The following is a 14,986-nucleotide window of genomic DNA, read 5'->3' on the forward strand; positions in this document are numbered from 1 at the left end:
ATCTCTGAATCTCTTGGGTTATTTTATGTATGTGTGTGGTGTGAGATAAGTGTCCAGGTTCTTTTTTTTTCTCTTTGCATGTGGCTATCCAATTGTTCTAGCACCATTTGCTGAAAAGATTTATTTCCCCACTGAATTGTCTTGGCACCTTTGTTGAAAATCAGTTGATCATGTATGTGTAGGTCTATTTTTGGACTCTCCATCTGTTCTATTGATCTGTATGTCTGTGTTAATGCCAATACCACACTGTCTTGATTACCGTAGCTTTACACTAAGTCTTGAAGTTACGTAGTCTTGAAATCGGGATTTATTTAGCTCTGAGTCTCTTTATTGATTTTTGCTTAGAATCTTGGAAACCATGTTGGCTTCTATATTTTGTTGTTTGTGGGTTGGTTGGTTTTTAATCAGGCAAGCTTTCAGTATTTTTTTTTTGGTTTTCACTTTTAATTGTTCTAATTTCTTTCTAATACCTGGAATGTTTAGGTTGGTCTTTGTTTTCCACATTTATCATATTTTTCCTCATCATGATCATCTTTGTTTTCTTTCTTTCTCTGCATTCTGGAAATTCAAGAGGGGCAGGGGTTTATCCATGATGCTGCTGATTTAGTTTTGAGGGATTTTATTTCTGCATTATTTCTAATGCAGATAGCTTTTTCTACATCCTACAGGAAATTTTTTTCCCAGAGGTAATGTTCTTTTCCTCTTGTGTGACACTTTTTTTACAGGCCCTCACAAGGAGATGTATTTGTAGACTGGGTATTGGCCAAAGGGCAGGCTGTGTGCATGCCTCCTCCCCTCATCTCTCCTGGGCACTCGTTATTTGAATGATTCATCTTCCGAATCTTCATTACCTTTCTCTATTCTCGTTAGCTTTTGTAGACCCTTGGTGACCGGAGGCTAGCTGAAGCTATCACTGGCCCTACAAGTCATATAGTACTGTTATATTTTTAAGACATGTATCATTTCATCCTCCTAGTTTGAATTTTTTTTCATTCTTTTAAGTATTTTCAACTAACAATTCTTTATATCAGGAAAGTGAGTAAGCAAATGATACTTCTCATTATGGAGGGGATTGTTGTTGTTCAGTCACTCAGTTGTGTCCAGCTCTTTGCTACCCTATGGACTGCAGCACGCCAGGCTTCCCTGTCTCTCTCTATCACCCAGAGTTTGCTCAAACTTATGTCCACTGGGGGAAATGCTGTTTAAAAATCTAGAGTAGCCTTGTCATTCTGACTCAGGAGGCTTATGTCTGGGCAACATTCTGACCCAGAGGTCGTACAACCAGACATCTGCCTCCGCCCCACTGGCCGGATGTTGAGTCTTCTGTAGAGTTATGGTTAACACATTATCCCCTATTAGTAGTTTTCAAACCTTTTGGTCTAGGACTTTTGTTTGTTTGTCTTGATGTGGACCATTTTTAAAGCTTATTGAATTTGTTACAATATTGCTTCTGTTGCTTATGTTCTGGGTTGTTGTTTTTTTTTTTGGCCTTGAGGCATGTGGAATCGTGGCTCCCTGATGAGGGGTCAAACCTGCACCCCCTGCATTGGAAGGTGGAGTCTTAACCATTGGACTGCCAAAGAAGTCCCAAGGTCTTAAAAACTGAGGATTCCCTCTTGCTGGGGAAAAACAAATTGAGAATTAAGACTAATTTTTGTTTATGTAGGTTATATATATATCTATATTTATTGTTGTCATTATTTAGTTGCTATGTCATGTCCGACTCTCTTGCCACCCCATGCACTGTAGCCCACCAGGCTCCTCTGTCCATGGGATTTTCCTTCTCCAGGGGATCTTCCCAACCCAGGGATTGAACCTGCATCCCCTGCATTGCAGGCAGAGTCTTTACCACTGAGTCACCAGAGAAGCCTAGTCTATATTTACCTTATAAAAATTAAAATTCAGAAAAATGTAAAACATGAGACTACCTATGCAAACACCAGAGTGATGACAGCCTCACGAGTCACACAGCTTCTGGAAATTTTTTCTGCCTACTTGTGAGGATGGAGAAGGAAATGGCAACCCACTCCGGTATTCTTGCCTGGAAAATCCCTTGGATGGAGAAGCCTGGTAGGCTACAGTCCATGGGGTTGTAAAGAGTTGGACACGACTGAGCGACTTCACTTTCACTGTTTGAGGATAAGCAGGCAAAAGACCAGTGGTGTCATCTTATTATGAAAGTAGCGATGACCCGGTGGGCTCCCTGAGTCTGAGGAGCCCCCGGAGGCCCCCAGAGCACACTCGGGAAACTGCTGCCAGACGGTAGTCTTAGTTTAAAGTACAGCAGAAAACAATGGCAATTGTGATTTTAACACCACAGAGTGCATTGGTTGCAAGGGTGCACGTAGGGGGTGGGACATAAAAGTAGCATCCATCTCTAACCACGAGGCCGCCTCTGCCGTTCCAGCAGCCACTGGCCCCTCGGCGCTGCCCTCTGACGGTCTGAGAGGAGAGCGGGCATCGTGGCTGCCTGGGCAGGGCCATCTTCATTGCATGTGGCCACTGGGTTCAGAAGATTAATAGCAACATTTTAAAAATTCACACAGACCTGGAATCAGCACGAGAAAATACAGATTTAAATTAACAAGGAAAAAGCAGAATCCCATCAAAGGAAATAAATCGTACTGGCAACTATTGTCACATAATAAAATGTATTCTATAACTGAAGGGCTTTTATATGGAGCTGTCTGCGGCTTAGTGGCCATGTTAATTGAATAAGGTGCCAAAGACTGACTTGGGGGAGAAAAATGAAATTTCCCTCAGCCTCTATTTAGCAGGAGCTGTCGTTGGCAGCACGTGCGATGCTGACCTATTTGTTACAGAACAGCCAGGGCCCCTGCAGACAGACGTGATGGCTCTCGGGGTGTACCTGGTCTCCTCTGGGCTGTCCTGGAGGCAGGGGCCATGGTGGGGAGCTTGGTAAAGCTCCCCCAGGATTCAAGGGCTGTTCTAGTTGGAATTCTCCAGTGACTGAACAGATTTTGGGATCATGATCCATCATTTGAGTCAAGAGGCAGAAATTGTTGGCCTCTAATGGTCAGTGCCCTGTGCCAGTGGTCCAGAACCTACTGGGGATGATAGCCGAGGGTCTTCATCCCCAGGTGACCCCCAAGATAGAGCCAGTCTCATGAGTTCTTGGGTTTGCTTCTCCTTGGTCTGCTGGTAATCTTTATGAACACACTTAAAATCTAAAGTGTACTCTTCTAGATCAATAGAGAGTGGTCTGGAGGGATCACAAAGTGATCAGTAGCTTGGGGTCCATTGAAATGACTCCAGTGAAACTGCCGTCTGGGGGGGCCCCAGCCCGCATCGTGTTCACAGACTTCTCAGCTTTGATGCCGTCGAGTACCAACTCGTGTAACTCCCCTAGGCTGAGGTACTTCGGAACACCTGAGCATTTAGTGCCATGATCTACTGAAGTGCCTGGCTCTTTCTTTCCTCCTCCAGTAACCCCCAGTGTCATGAGTCGCGCATTCCTTCAATCTCATTAGACAATCAGGTTATGGAAAAGAAGCCACAGAGTGTTGGGTTAACTGATTACAATTCCAAGTGTAAAAATAAGGATTTTATATATTTTTTTCTCAGTAGATGGTTATGGTAATGGGCATGGGCCCAGGCTATTAGTCTTCTAAAATATTTCAAGTGACTAAAACATTTTATCAGATGGCTGTACAATAATTTTTTAAGTAGTCCCCTATTTGATCTCTAATTTGACTCAAGTTTTTTGGCTTTGTAAGCAGTGCCATGATGAATGTAATTCTTGTTTGCATAAAAATATTCATGAATCAGAAATAGTCACATTTTCCAAACTATTACCCAGCCCAGCCCCAGGGATGAAAAGACAGTGGGAAGCCCTCCCCAGTGATCTCTAATTGCAGGTCAGAGTCAGAGTCATTCATTTTTTCAGCAGCATTGGGTGATCTTGTAGGGTTCTCCCTAATGTTTCCTTAAATGCCTGCTGTGTGCTGGCCACAGTTGTAGACACTGTGGATGTGGTAGAAAGCGCCATGGAGATCATATTCTGGTGGCGTGTAAACAGATCGACAGTCCTACAGAGCTGGAAGGGCTCTGCAGAACGGGGAACTGATGGGAGAGCCACAGGGGAGGCGGGGTGCCTCCCACAGGAGGAAACAGCAAGTACAAAGCCCCAAAGCAGGAATGAGAGTGAGGAGGGGAGGACCAAAGGCAGGGGGTGAGGCTGCAGGGTGTGAGTGCTGGGACCACCACCAAGACCAGAGCAGAGAGGAGGGATGGGCCAGAACCGGAGAACTGGCAGGGCCTGGCAACCATGGGCGGAACGGGGCTCAGATTTCCTTCTAGTACAGAGGGAAGGTACAGATGTGTTGTCATAGTCCTGTATTGAGGCCCTCGTGAAACTGTTAGTCGCTCAGTCATGCCTGACGCTTTGCGACCCCATGGACTGTAGCCCCTCAGGCTCCTCTATCCATGGGATTCTCCAGGCAAGAATACTGGAGTGGGTAGCCATGCCCTTCTCCAGGGGATCTTCCCATCCAGGGATCGAACCCAGGTCTCCCATATTGCAGGCAGATTCTTTACCCTCTGAGCCACCAGGGGAGACCCAAGGCCCTCATGAGTGGGACTTAACGCCAGGGAAGCAGGAAGGGGAAGAAATCAAGATAGGAGTTGTGCTCCCATGCGCTCAGCGCATGCCGGTTCTATGCTGTCGGCTCTGCCTGCATCTGTGCGCTGGGAGGCAGCCCGCCCATGATGAAGGGCACCCAGCTCCTGCTGCTGGCACTGGGATTTGAACCTGTGTCGGCTGGACATTGGGGTCGGTAGTCTTCACCACCGCACCTGCTCTGCCTTCCCAGGTAGATGGTTGGGCCGTTGGTTGTCCACATCTGTATGTAGCTCTTCCCTTGTTACCAAGTTAGATTGACTGTGACCAGTCGTCAGGGTCACTGAGCTAGCAAGTGGCAGAGAGGTTGGGTCCCCGGCACCATCGCTTTCCCAGGTGGATCCCAGTTTCCTGGTTGAGTGATCTCAGCCTGTGTATGGACGGTGAAGATGGTCCATCAGGGTGACTTCTGAGATGCTGATGGTGACCCCCCAGGGGACTCGTGGACCCACCTTTTCATGAATTCTGGCTCACTCTCTGTCAGCTTTGCCTTGGAGGACCTATAAGTGATTGTTCCTACCTAAAAAGTTTGCTGAGAGGATCAGGCAGGTGATGTCCATGGAGGAACTCAGCCCAGTGCCTGGCAGGTGGGCTCCCACCAGACGCTGAGGAATTAAGACTCTCGTTGCGCTCTGAGGTTCAGCTGACCACTGGGCCAGTCCTGCCCATCCTCACTTCCAGGCTGATCTGACACCGAGCCCCTGGGTCACTCCTCCTTCATTGGATTTAAACCACGGGTGCCCTGTCCCCTCAGCCCGAACTGTCCACTCTCATTAACAGGAGACCTTGATGTACCTTTGTGGCCTCCTGTCCCCATGCCCCTTCCTCCCTGTGTCCAGTAACCAGAGAAGTGATGATGCCAAAGCAGCTGTTTGTTATGTGGGGTCTCCTCCCTTCAGCCCTCTCTGGCCGGGGGTCTTCTTGCTGCTCAGATTGCTGCCCTAAAACTCCCTCCCCACCTGGTGGCTATCAGCCACCAGAGCTGAAGCTTTTGGTGACTTGACTTCAGTTGGATGGATTCCTGTTGAGCAATTAGCCTCTAAAAGAGTCAGGCCTGTGACTTGAATTCTCTTGGAATTTCCCACTTAACTGCATCAGCCCCACATTGTCTGCCTGTTGTATAGTGTTCAGAACCTTTCTTTCTTTTTTTCCCTTGTGAATTCCTGGTCACTGCCACCACTGACTTCTTACACCTGACCTGTTTTTCTCTGTAGTGTCGGGAAGTGGGGTGTGTGGTGTCATGGGTCTCCTAGAGACCTCTGAGTCTAACTGACCAAGCCCACAGGCAGAAATGCAGTAGTAGAGGCAACAGCAGTTCGTGTCCAAAAAGACCCAGGGGTTTTAGTGGAGTCGGTTCAGCACTCTTAATTGTTCAGCGATCGTCTGCCCTGGGGAAGAACCTGTCCTAGAAAATGGGGTACCAACTTGATGAGAGTTGGCCTTTTCCTTGACGTGTCTTGGGACAACCGGAGTGAGAGAGGACATCCAGGCACCCAGTCCCCCCCGGGACAAGCCCAGGAAGGGTTTTTACCAAACGAGGATGCTCAGACAGAGTCTTAAAGGACCAATAGGAGTTTGGAGAGGAAGTAAGGAGGAAGTGGAGACCGCAGGAGGAAGGAGCAGGGTGGACGAAGGATCAGGCCAAGGCAGACCCAGAGAATCACAACTTTCTCGCTTTCTGGTGGAGGCAGGAGTGACAGGAGTGTCTGAAGAGGTGGCTGGTGTGTGAGGATGGCTCAAACCAGGGTACAGGTGCCGGTTAGGCTGCCCAGGGAAAGTGGGTGGGGTGAGAAGAGAGCTAAACCAAACCCTTGCCAACAGCAGGCCCTGCAAAGTAGAAGAGGAGCCAGGAAGGGCCATCTGCGAGGGGGAAAGAGAACCAGGTCCCAGGGTGGGGGCAGAGGGGAGGGGGTTGCGGTCTGCAGGATGGGGTCAGCCAGGCAAAATCTGATGCCCTCGAAAGGCAGGCAAGCTTGGACGGAGAAGTCCTTGTGGATGGGGCAGCTGTAGAGCCAGGCAGCTTGATTCTCTGATCTACACTTCTTAAGTTCTGTGGGCCATAGAATCCCCCTGGAACTGTCTGTTTAGAGGATCACAGCAGGAGATTTGGGTGGGAAGCATTGAGTCTGCACACAGTAGGTGCTGCATAACTGCTTGCAGTTCCATGATAACCCTCATAAAGATTGGCTGCTCTCTTCCCATCTACAGTACATCTCAATTTTCCCCCCTCACTTTCCCACAGGGAGGTAATCTTCTAAAGTTGTTAATTGGAGCTTATCCCTTCTCAGCTTAAAACTCTTGAGGGTAAAGTCAGAACTTGTGCAGGGCCCTGCGTGCAGTGACCCCAAAGTGCTCTCTTCAGCTGGCTTCAGGCCCTAGCCACCCCCACCTCCTTCCAAGCCCCTCTCCTCAGCCAGACCTCCTGCTGCTTAGGAGTTACCCCAGAGCCCCTCCTTGCCCCCCATCCCCAGCTCCCAGGGGGAACAGCACTTCCTGGGGTATCGTGGAGAGTCTTTCCACTCGCCCCGCGTCAGCCATGGCTCCTGTAACCTGGTGGCATGTCCCTGACCCCTGCTACAGGGTTCGGTTCAGTTCAGTCGCTCAGTTGTGTCCAACTCTTTGTGACCCCATGGACTGCAGCACCCCAGGCCTCCCTGTCCATCACCAACTCCCAGAGTTTACTCAAACTCATGTCCATTGAGTTGGTGATGCCATCCAACCATCTCATCCTCTGTCGTCCCCTTCTCCTCCTGCCTTCAATCTTTCCCAGCATCGGGGTCTTTTCAAATGAGTCGGCTCTTCACATCAGGTGGCTGAAGCATTGGAGTTTCAGCTTCAACATCACCCCTCCCAATGAGTATTCAGGACTGATTTCCTTTAGGATGAACTGGTTGGATCTCCTTGCAATCCAAGGGACTCTCAAGAGTCTTCTCCAACACCACAGTTCAAAAGCATCAATTCTTCGGCACTCAGCTTTCTTTATAGTCCAACTCTCACATCCATACATGACTACTGAAAAACCATAGCCTTGACTAGACAGACCTTTGTTGGCAAAGTGATGTCTCTGCTTTTTAATATGCTGTCTAGGTTGATCATAACTTGCATTCCAAGGAGTAAGCGTCTTTTAATTTCATGGCTGCAGTCACCATCTGCAGTAGGGGAGCTCTGCAAAAGCAGGACCCTGCCCGTCCTGCCACCCTGAGTCCCCCCTCCCCAGGTCTGGTTTGACTGGACCAGGGCTGATGGCCATCTAGCTGGTCTGGCTCTGTCTACTCAGCCAAGGAGGAGGCCCCCCCGTGCTGTCACCCAGGTTGCCCTGTTGTCTGAGGTTCTGCCAACACCCTGCCTCCTCTGCAAGGGCCCTGGAGTGCTGCCACACCATGCCAGCAGCGTGGTGTGTCCTTAGTTAGGTGTGGCGTACCTTCTTAGGGCTTTCAGGGCTCAGTGGTCTCAGGGCATGGCAGTGCTGAAGCTCAGTTCTTCCCCGGCTCCTGGAAGAGCCCTCTGGGTACAGTGGGTGCAGCGCCAGCACGTGGGGCACACCAGCTGCATGAGCGTGTGGCCAGCGCATGGCACAGGCCCCCGTTCTGGAGGGCCCCACACTGGGTTCAAGGCTCTGCTGTTGCCCTCTTGAAATGCTTAAAGATATTCAACCCAGGTCCCCACGTTTTCACTCTACACCAGGCTGGGTTCCTGCCTTGCAGGGCCGGTATGCAGAGCCAGGAGAGAACCCGGGAATCTGCTGAGCCCGGGGCCCCCGCTCAGGGCTTGCCGACCCTCTCCGCAGGGCCGCCTGTCATTGTTTCAGCTCTGCTCAACCACAACCACAGTCAGGAACTTACTCTTCTGTTTGCTCAGCTCCGCCCACTGAGTGCTGCGGTCGGAGGCATCGATCACCTGCTTCCACCCTCTGAAGCTCTCCTCCCCCTGCCAGGGTTCCCAAACCAGCCCATCCTCAGAGTCACTGCTGGCCTGGTTCCAGGGATTTCTAGGGTGCACCCCCCCAGGCCTCTGAACAGACTCCCCAGGTCGGGGAGCTGAGTCTGTGTTGTTAGCGAGCTCCCAGGTGCCTTGAGCACTGCCTCTGCACTCTGACGAGCAGAACAGAGTTCGAGAACCTTCATCCAAGCGGATAGATCCCAAAGCCCATAGTGTGGCTTCTGGCAGCCTTTCCTGTCTGGCTGTGGCTTTGTTTCCCACGCTAGCCCTGCAGCAGAGTGGCTCCCTGACTGCCCGTACGTAGGTCCTGTCCCCTCCTGTAACCCACATCCAGCTCAGAGGGGCTGTCACTGGAAGCCCTGCACCCCCGCCTTCATGCTGAGTGCACAGATTTTATCCTCCTTGGAGCACATCTCCTGGTGCACCCCAGCTTGTTCCAGCCCTTCTGTCCCCTGTAGCCTGGAGCTCCTTGTGGAAAGAGCTCGCCTCGACGTCGCCCTTTCATCAGGAAGGAGCCAGCAGTGCAAGTTCACAGCACATGCATCCCAGCGCCTTGTGCATACTCCCCTCACGTGAAGTGTCACCCGTCCCCCCGCGCCCAGCAAGGCCCCGCCACCTGCTCGAGCGGCCGGACGGACGGCACCGGACGGCACCGGTGTTCACCTTCAGGGCTCACCCCACAGCTCAGCCACCTCACTTAGAGCCCTCAGCTTTCATCTTGGCCCTGGGAGGGCCTCTGCTCCTCCTGGCCCCGTGAGAATAGGCCCCGCCTCCCTCCCAGAGCCGTTCTAGAAGACTACGTGTTTGTTGTATGAAAAGGGCAGCGTGCAGAACGTCAGCTTCCTTTATGTGATCGGTCCTCTCCATCCCAGCCTCTCCCGTTTTGGGAATGACTGTGTGACTGGAGCTCAGGGCGCTGAGTGACTTCAAACCAGCCCCAGTCGTACCATGAAGGGGTGACTGTGCCCCCCAGACCTGTTGGGTTTTAAATGTCTTTCCTACTATCATCGTCTTTTCTTCTCAGCATTCACTAAAAGGCAGCTGATAACCACACCAAATGGATTATATGCTTTGAATGAGGATGCACTTACGCTCTGGGCGTTGAGCCTTAATGGCCAACACCTGTGCCATAAAAGACACACTGGGTCAATGGAAGGTGCTTTCTGAGCATCTACTCCGTGCCGCCACCTGAGGCGGACGTGTGCCGCTCACAGAATTCAGAGGAACATGCCATTCTGATTCTCAGTGGGCCTTGTTTCCTGGGCTCATCTGGTAATAACCCCTAACATCTTCCTTCACCAAGTGCTTCCTGGGACAGGCGTGGAAGCCCCTGGGTGGGTAATGGGACCAAGATGACGGGACAAACCGAGGCTTGTGTTCAGAGCTGAGCATCCTGGTCCCCTTGGTGTGCTTTGCCCAGTGAGCAGAGATCGGGGTTAAGTCACCCGCCTCCTCCAGGCACCTGGGACATCATGTAAGGCTTGGGAAACCCTTTCTTCCTCTTGGATGTCCTTCTGTGTATGGAAAAGGTAGCTGCTGATGTCCAGACACTTCTCAATTCCTTGGGGAACTCGAGCTGCTTGGGTAGATGGAGGCCTGCTGCGCTGTGGGCTCATGGTGGCACCTGGGCTTTCTGAGCCTTGGGGACTGCTCCATGCTCCCTGTAACCTCCTTTTCTCTCCTCTGTCTTCCTCAGGCACATCTCTCTCACGCTCCCCGCTACCTTCCGGGGCAGGAACAGCACTCGGGCTGACTATGAATACCAGCACTCCAATCTCTATGCCATCTCAGGTAGGTGGGCCACCGCCAAGGGCCAGCGAGCATGCCTGTGTCCCGGGCACCACCTCCCTCTGCGCGTCTCACTTCTAATGGCACCTGTGCGTCTCGTTGCTCTTTCTTCCCCTGCAAGGGGCCTGCTCCCCACAGGGTCCAGGCCTCCCCTTTCCTCCGTGTCTCTGCAGCACTTAGTGAAGGGCCAGAACCTCAGCATGTTTTGAAACTAATGATGAAAAACAGCGTGTGGGTTTCGCAAGCTTGAAGGGAGGTTTCAGAGAATAGTGACCACATTGTTCACCTGCCAGGTCCAAGCCAGGTTCCCCGCAGGGACCGGGGACCGCGCAGATCCGAGGCCCGGTGCCGCCTGCCCTCCTGTCCACATCTGTCCTCGCCTCTCGTTTCTCAAGACCGGGTTTGCGACCAAAGGGTACACGGGGGGCCTCCCTCCCGCTCCCCCCAACCCCTGTCATCTGAGTCTGTGATTTCTGAACTCGGCCTTGAAATGGATAGTGTTACCTTGTCAGGAACTTCATCACAGCTTTCTTTTTCACCTTACCCAGAGAGGGAAAAACTTACAAAGCCTTATTACGGAATTGAGATTCATTAGGTGGCGGGCAGTGCAGGGGAGTTGCTAAGAGTTGAGGAAACCCACGAACTTGACTCCGATTATACAGGGGCCTCCAGTCGGAGGCCTTGGTGTATCAGGGGGAAATGGCACATCGGTGCCACTTACCAGCGCACACCCCTAATGGTGAGTGACGTTTTGAACACGGGAACATGGCATTCATTCATGTACCATAATGAACCGGTTATTTGAAAGGTAATCTTTTTTTCTAAAAATTGCAACTTCAGGGTACTAAACAGATGAAATAGAACAATGGTATAATTCGTGTCAGTATTCGTTTTTCTTTGTTATGATCGCTCCCTAATAGGTTTGGAAGGATAAGCAAAGGCCAGTTGTTCCATTTCTGGGTGGCACTCCTGCCGGGAAAGGGGAGCGACAGGGAGGTCCCCACAGCCCTCGTCCTAGCCCCATGCCAGGAGCCGAGTCCCCAAGGGGAGCGGGCGCATGTTGTCTGAGAGCAGCGTCTCCAGGGAGAATTTCTTCTGCGCTCTGGCTATTTCAGCAGAGTCGACAAGGAGCATAACAAGTGTGGAAAGATGACCTATTTTGTAGAAAAGCTGAATATTTCCCCAGATGCTTAGTGGCAGAGTGGTGCAAAACAGGCCTGTGAAATCCAGCAGGGTGAAATCCCGCTCTGAATGCACATACAGGCAGCTCAACCAAAGCAGATGCCTTTTTCCCCCCCCTCCAGCTTGCAAATCTTTTTCCAGCCACAGGGTCCAGCTGCCCCCACCTCACCTGGGTTCTCTGATGGCTTTCCCAGCTGTTGACATTTCTGCAGAGAAGGGCCCACGGAGTGAAATCTCCTCTGGTTTGGCAGGAATGTTCCTGTCTGCCCCTGGACCACTGCTTCCTCGCCCCGCAGCTTTGATGAGGTGTTGTCTGGGTTCATTTCAGCTGTTAGTTTAGCAGTACCGAGGTAACAGCCTCAAGACACAGGGGAAGCCATTCAGGAACTTCCTGTTACATTTATGTAAGTGGCAGTCAATTGGATTTTATCTTCCAAACAGAGGTAGTTGAGGCCGCAGCCCATGACGGCAGGCAGCTCAGGCCTCCTCGGTGGCTGCAGGCCCCAAATTGCTCTGCCAGGGTCCAGGACTGCTTCATTGTGAGGCTGCCAGGCGTGCCCTGCAGGGCCCGCTGGCTCCGTAAGGCCTGCAAGCTCAGCACTGGGCAACCATGGTGCAGCTGGGAAGCCTGCCCGCCCACCAGCAGCCTGCCTGCAAGCCGATCTGGCTAGAGGGAAGCAGAGACACCCTCCCCGCCGTCCCCCCCGTTCCAACGGTGCTTGGCACCGAATGGCACGTCTCAGTTTGGTGTTGCGAAGTTAAGGTTTCAAAGGTTTATTCCAGAAACAGTCAAGGCAGCGGGTGCCGCAGGCCCAGCCCGGGCCCCGTGCCTGCTGCCATAATGGCTGGTGCTCTGCTAGTAATGGATTAAGCCACCACACTGTTCTCCTTCTAAACCAGCCCTGCACACGTTCGCTGCAGACCTCAGGCCCTGAGCCTTTGGTACAAACTCCTGGTCTGCTCTGGTTCATTCCTGAAAACACTTGATTACCGCTCCCTTCATTTGCAGTCCCTTCCTAAGATAAGTAGATTTCCAAACAAGGTAATTAGAAATTTGAAAAGCAGCCCACATTTCATTTGTACATGTGGTTATTAAAGTGATATTTACTTTTGCATATTTTCCCAAGGGCGTACCTGTTAGGCTCTCCCCTCTGTGCTTTCACTGAGACAGTTCCTCTGTGTCCTGCCTGCAAAGGGAGTGACAGTGCTGGGGAATCGGGTGCGGACCACGTGTAGCTCTGTCCCCAGCACACACAGGTGCTCCTGAAACAGTTGTGGGAGGAAGGGAGGGAGGAAGAAAAGCTTTTAGCTCATGTCTACCTTGCCCAGGAATACCCTTTATGACATCTCAGGGACGCCATCATTCTAAATGCTGTTTGAGCTCTCCAGCAGCTGGGGCCACTGCCTCCGAGCAGCCCAGCCCATCTCCACAAGGTCCTCTGTGTAGTTCAGCAGTGCCGTCTCGCTGTGCATTCATATCCGCCCATCCATTTGGGGTACCACGCATCCCATCAGTGATGCGTGCCAACTATTCTCCACCATCCAGCCCGTGGGTAGCTCTCTCCTGCCCACAGAATTGGGGTGAGGAACTTCTAAGCCTCTGTGCCAAAATCCTGAGATGCTTACTCCCTTCTCTGCCAGCTATTACCCTCCTCAGAATGGCCATGAAGCACAACTTTGATCCTCACACTTCCTCTTCCAGGAATTTCCTCTGGAAAATGCTTACAGATGTGCAAAAAAAGATTTATCCGCAAGGGCAAGCACTGCTGCTTTTTAAATGTAATAACTCAAAAAAAGAGGTGTGTGTGGGGGGGTGGATATCCTAAATGTCTAAAACAAAGGCAAGTCGGTTAAATTATGAAACCTCCATACAGTGGCCTTAACTTCTCAAGCATCAAACAGATTTTTTATTTAGATAAAAAGGTGTGCATGAATACTGCTAAGTGACAACTGGAGTGTGCAGTGTGATCTCATTTTAAAGGATATATCCACAGACCTGGAAACGTACACACACAAGACATTCACAGTGGTTTTCACTGGGTTTTCCAGCTCTTCTTTTTGTTTCTTTGCAGTGTCCCACTTTTCTATGATAGCACGTGTTACTCCCGTAATAAAAAATACCGGCTTGGGGTTAATTCAGCACAGTCTTGGGAAGCTTCCCAAGTGGCCACCGTCTTTTCTGAGGGCTCACAAGCCTTCCTCTGAGTGCTTCACAAGGACTTCCCCATGGCTCAGATGGTAAAGAATCTGCCTGCAATTCAGGAGAGCCTGGGTTCGATCCTTGGGTCAGGAAGATCCCGTGGAGAAGAGAATGGTGATGCACTCCAGTTTTCTTGCCTGGAGAATCCCATGCACAGAGGAGCCTGGTGGGCTACAGTCCATGGGGTCGCAGAGTCGGACACGACTGAGCAACTAACACTCTCACAGACTCATACTGTGCTTTCGAATTCTAATGGAAATCACTTCCAGACCACAGACCAATAGCTTCTTCTTGTCCCTTTTTGTGGACATGATTGTCCTCTGTTGTCCCATCCCCTGGACCCTCCTGTCCACTGATGTTCCTCAGAGATCACTGACCATCCTCTGCGTCTGCTGGCCCTCCAGTCCCCAGCTGAGCCCGAAAGCACCTGGATGCACCTGCTGCCACCTCACCTTTCTTGCCCCTCAAATCCCCCATCTCCATGTTATTCACTCTCTAGGGTTTGAGGGTGGTTTTCCTTGAAAGAGTAGATGAAGTAAAACGGTGGGTGCCTGGTGTGGCCCACTCTGTAACCCGCATATATTAGGGTCGGCAAACCACTTTTTAAACTGGTCTCACTTGTGATCCATGGCAGCTGGCAGGCGCATGCTTTCCCGGTCGTGTTCTCACTGCTGTGTCTCCCTTGGTTAGATGCCCTTAAGGTCTTGTCCCCCAGGGGGACTCTCTTCAAGGCCGTGTTGATTTCTCTAGATTCTGTCCCAGAGCCCCAGCTCCTAAGTTTCCTTGTCAGAACTTCTAGTGACTGTTCGTTTTCTTTTAAAGAATGTCTTCTTGCTCCTGAAAGTCTTCTATTTTGGTCCCAGGTGGTGGTGTCCTCCCTTTTTTTTTTTTCTTATCATTTTTTTTTTTTTTTTGATGCTTAGATGTCTGAGCACTTACTCATTTCTCTTCCACTTATTCCAGAAAGATTTAAGGTAGCTCTGAAAACGCTAGCGAAGTGAAAATGGAAGGGGCAGAGCAGGAGTGAATGAAAATACAGGATAGCAGAGGAGGGTGCAGCCTTGGGTGAGGTTTTGCATGAAGGGGAGATTCCAGGTTTGGTCCAGAGTCAAGTCTTTTTATAGACAACATAGAAACAAGCCAGTTGTTCGGGAAGAACGTAACTATTCCTTTTATGAATTCTTCCTCATAGAGAGGGCCCTGTAAGGTGCTGGAAACAACAGAAGAGCCGCTTTTCA

General features: G+C 50.9%; 1 protein-coding gene across 11 annotated transcripts in view; it reads left to right on the plus strand.

The window, feature by feature from the left end:
* The window catches only part of MVB12B (multivesicular body subunit 12B), a 194,289-nt gene that overhangs the window by 100,309 nt on the left and 78,994 nt on the right, over positions 1–14,986 (plus strand). For all 11 annotated transcript variants that reach the window (XR_008700588.1, XM_055541165.1, XM_055541170.1 and 8 more), the window contains exon 7: positions 10,275–10,369. Coding sequence is in view for 10 of the 11 variants with exons in the window: in XM_055541165.1 (XP_055397140.1) it covers positions 10,275–10,369 (95 nt within the window). In the remaining variant the exon portion in view is untranslated. The remainder of the gene's footprint in view (positions 1–10,274; positions 10,370–14,986) is intronic.

This window comes from Bubalus kerabau, chromosome 11 (genome assembly GCF_029407905.1).
Source record: "Bubalus kerabau isolate K-KA32 ecotype Philippines breed swamp buffalo chromosome 11, PCC_UOA_SB_1v2, whole genome shotgun sequence".
NCBI classification, from domain to species: Eukaryota; Metazoa; Chordata; class Mammalia; order Artiodactyla; family Bovidae; genus Bubalus; species Bubalus kerabau.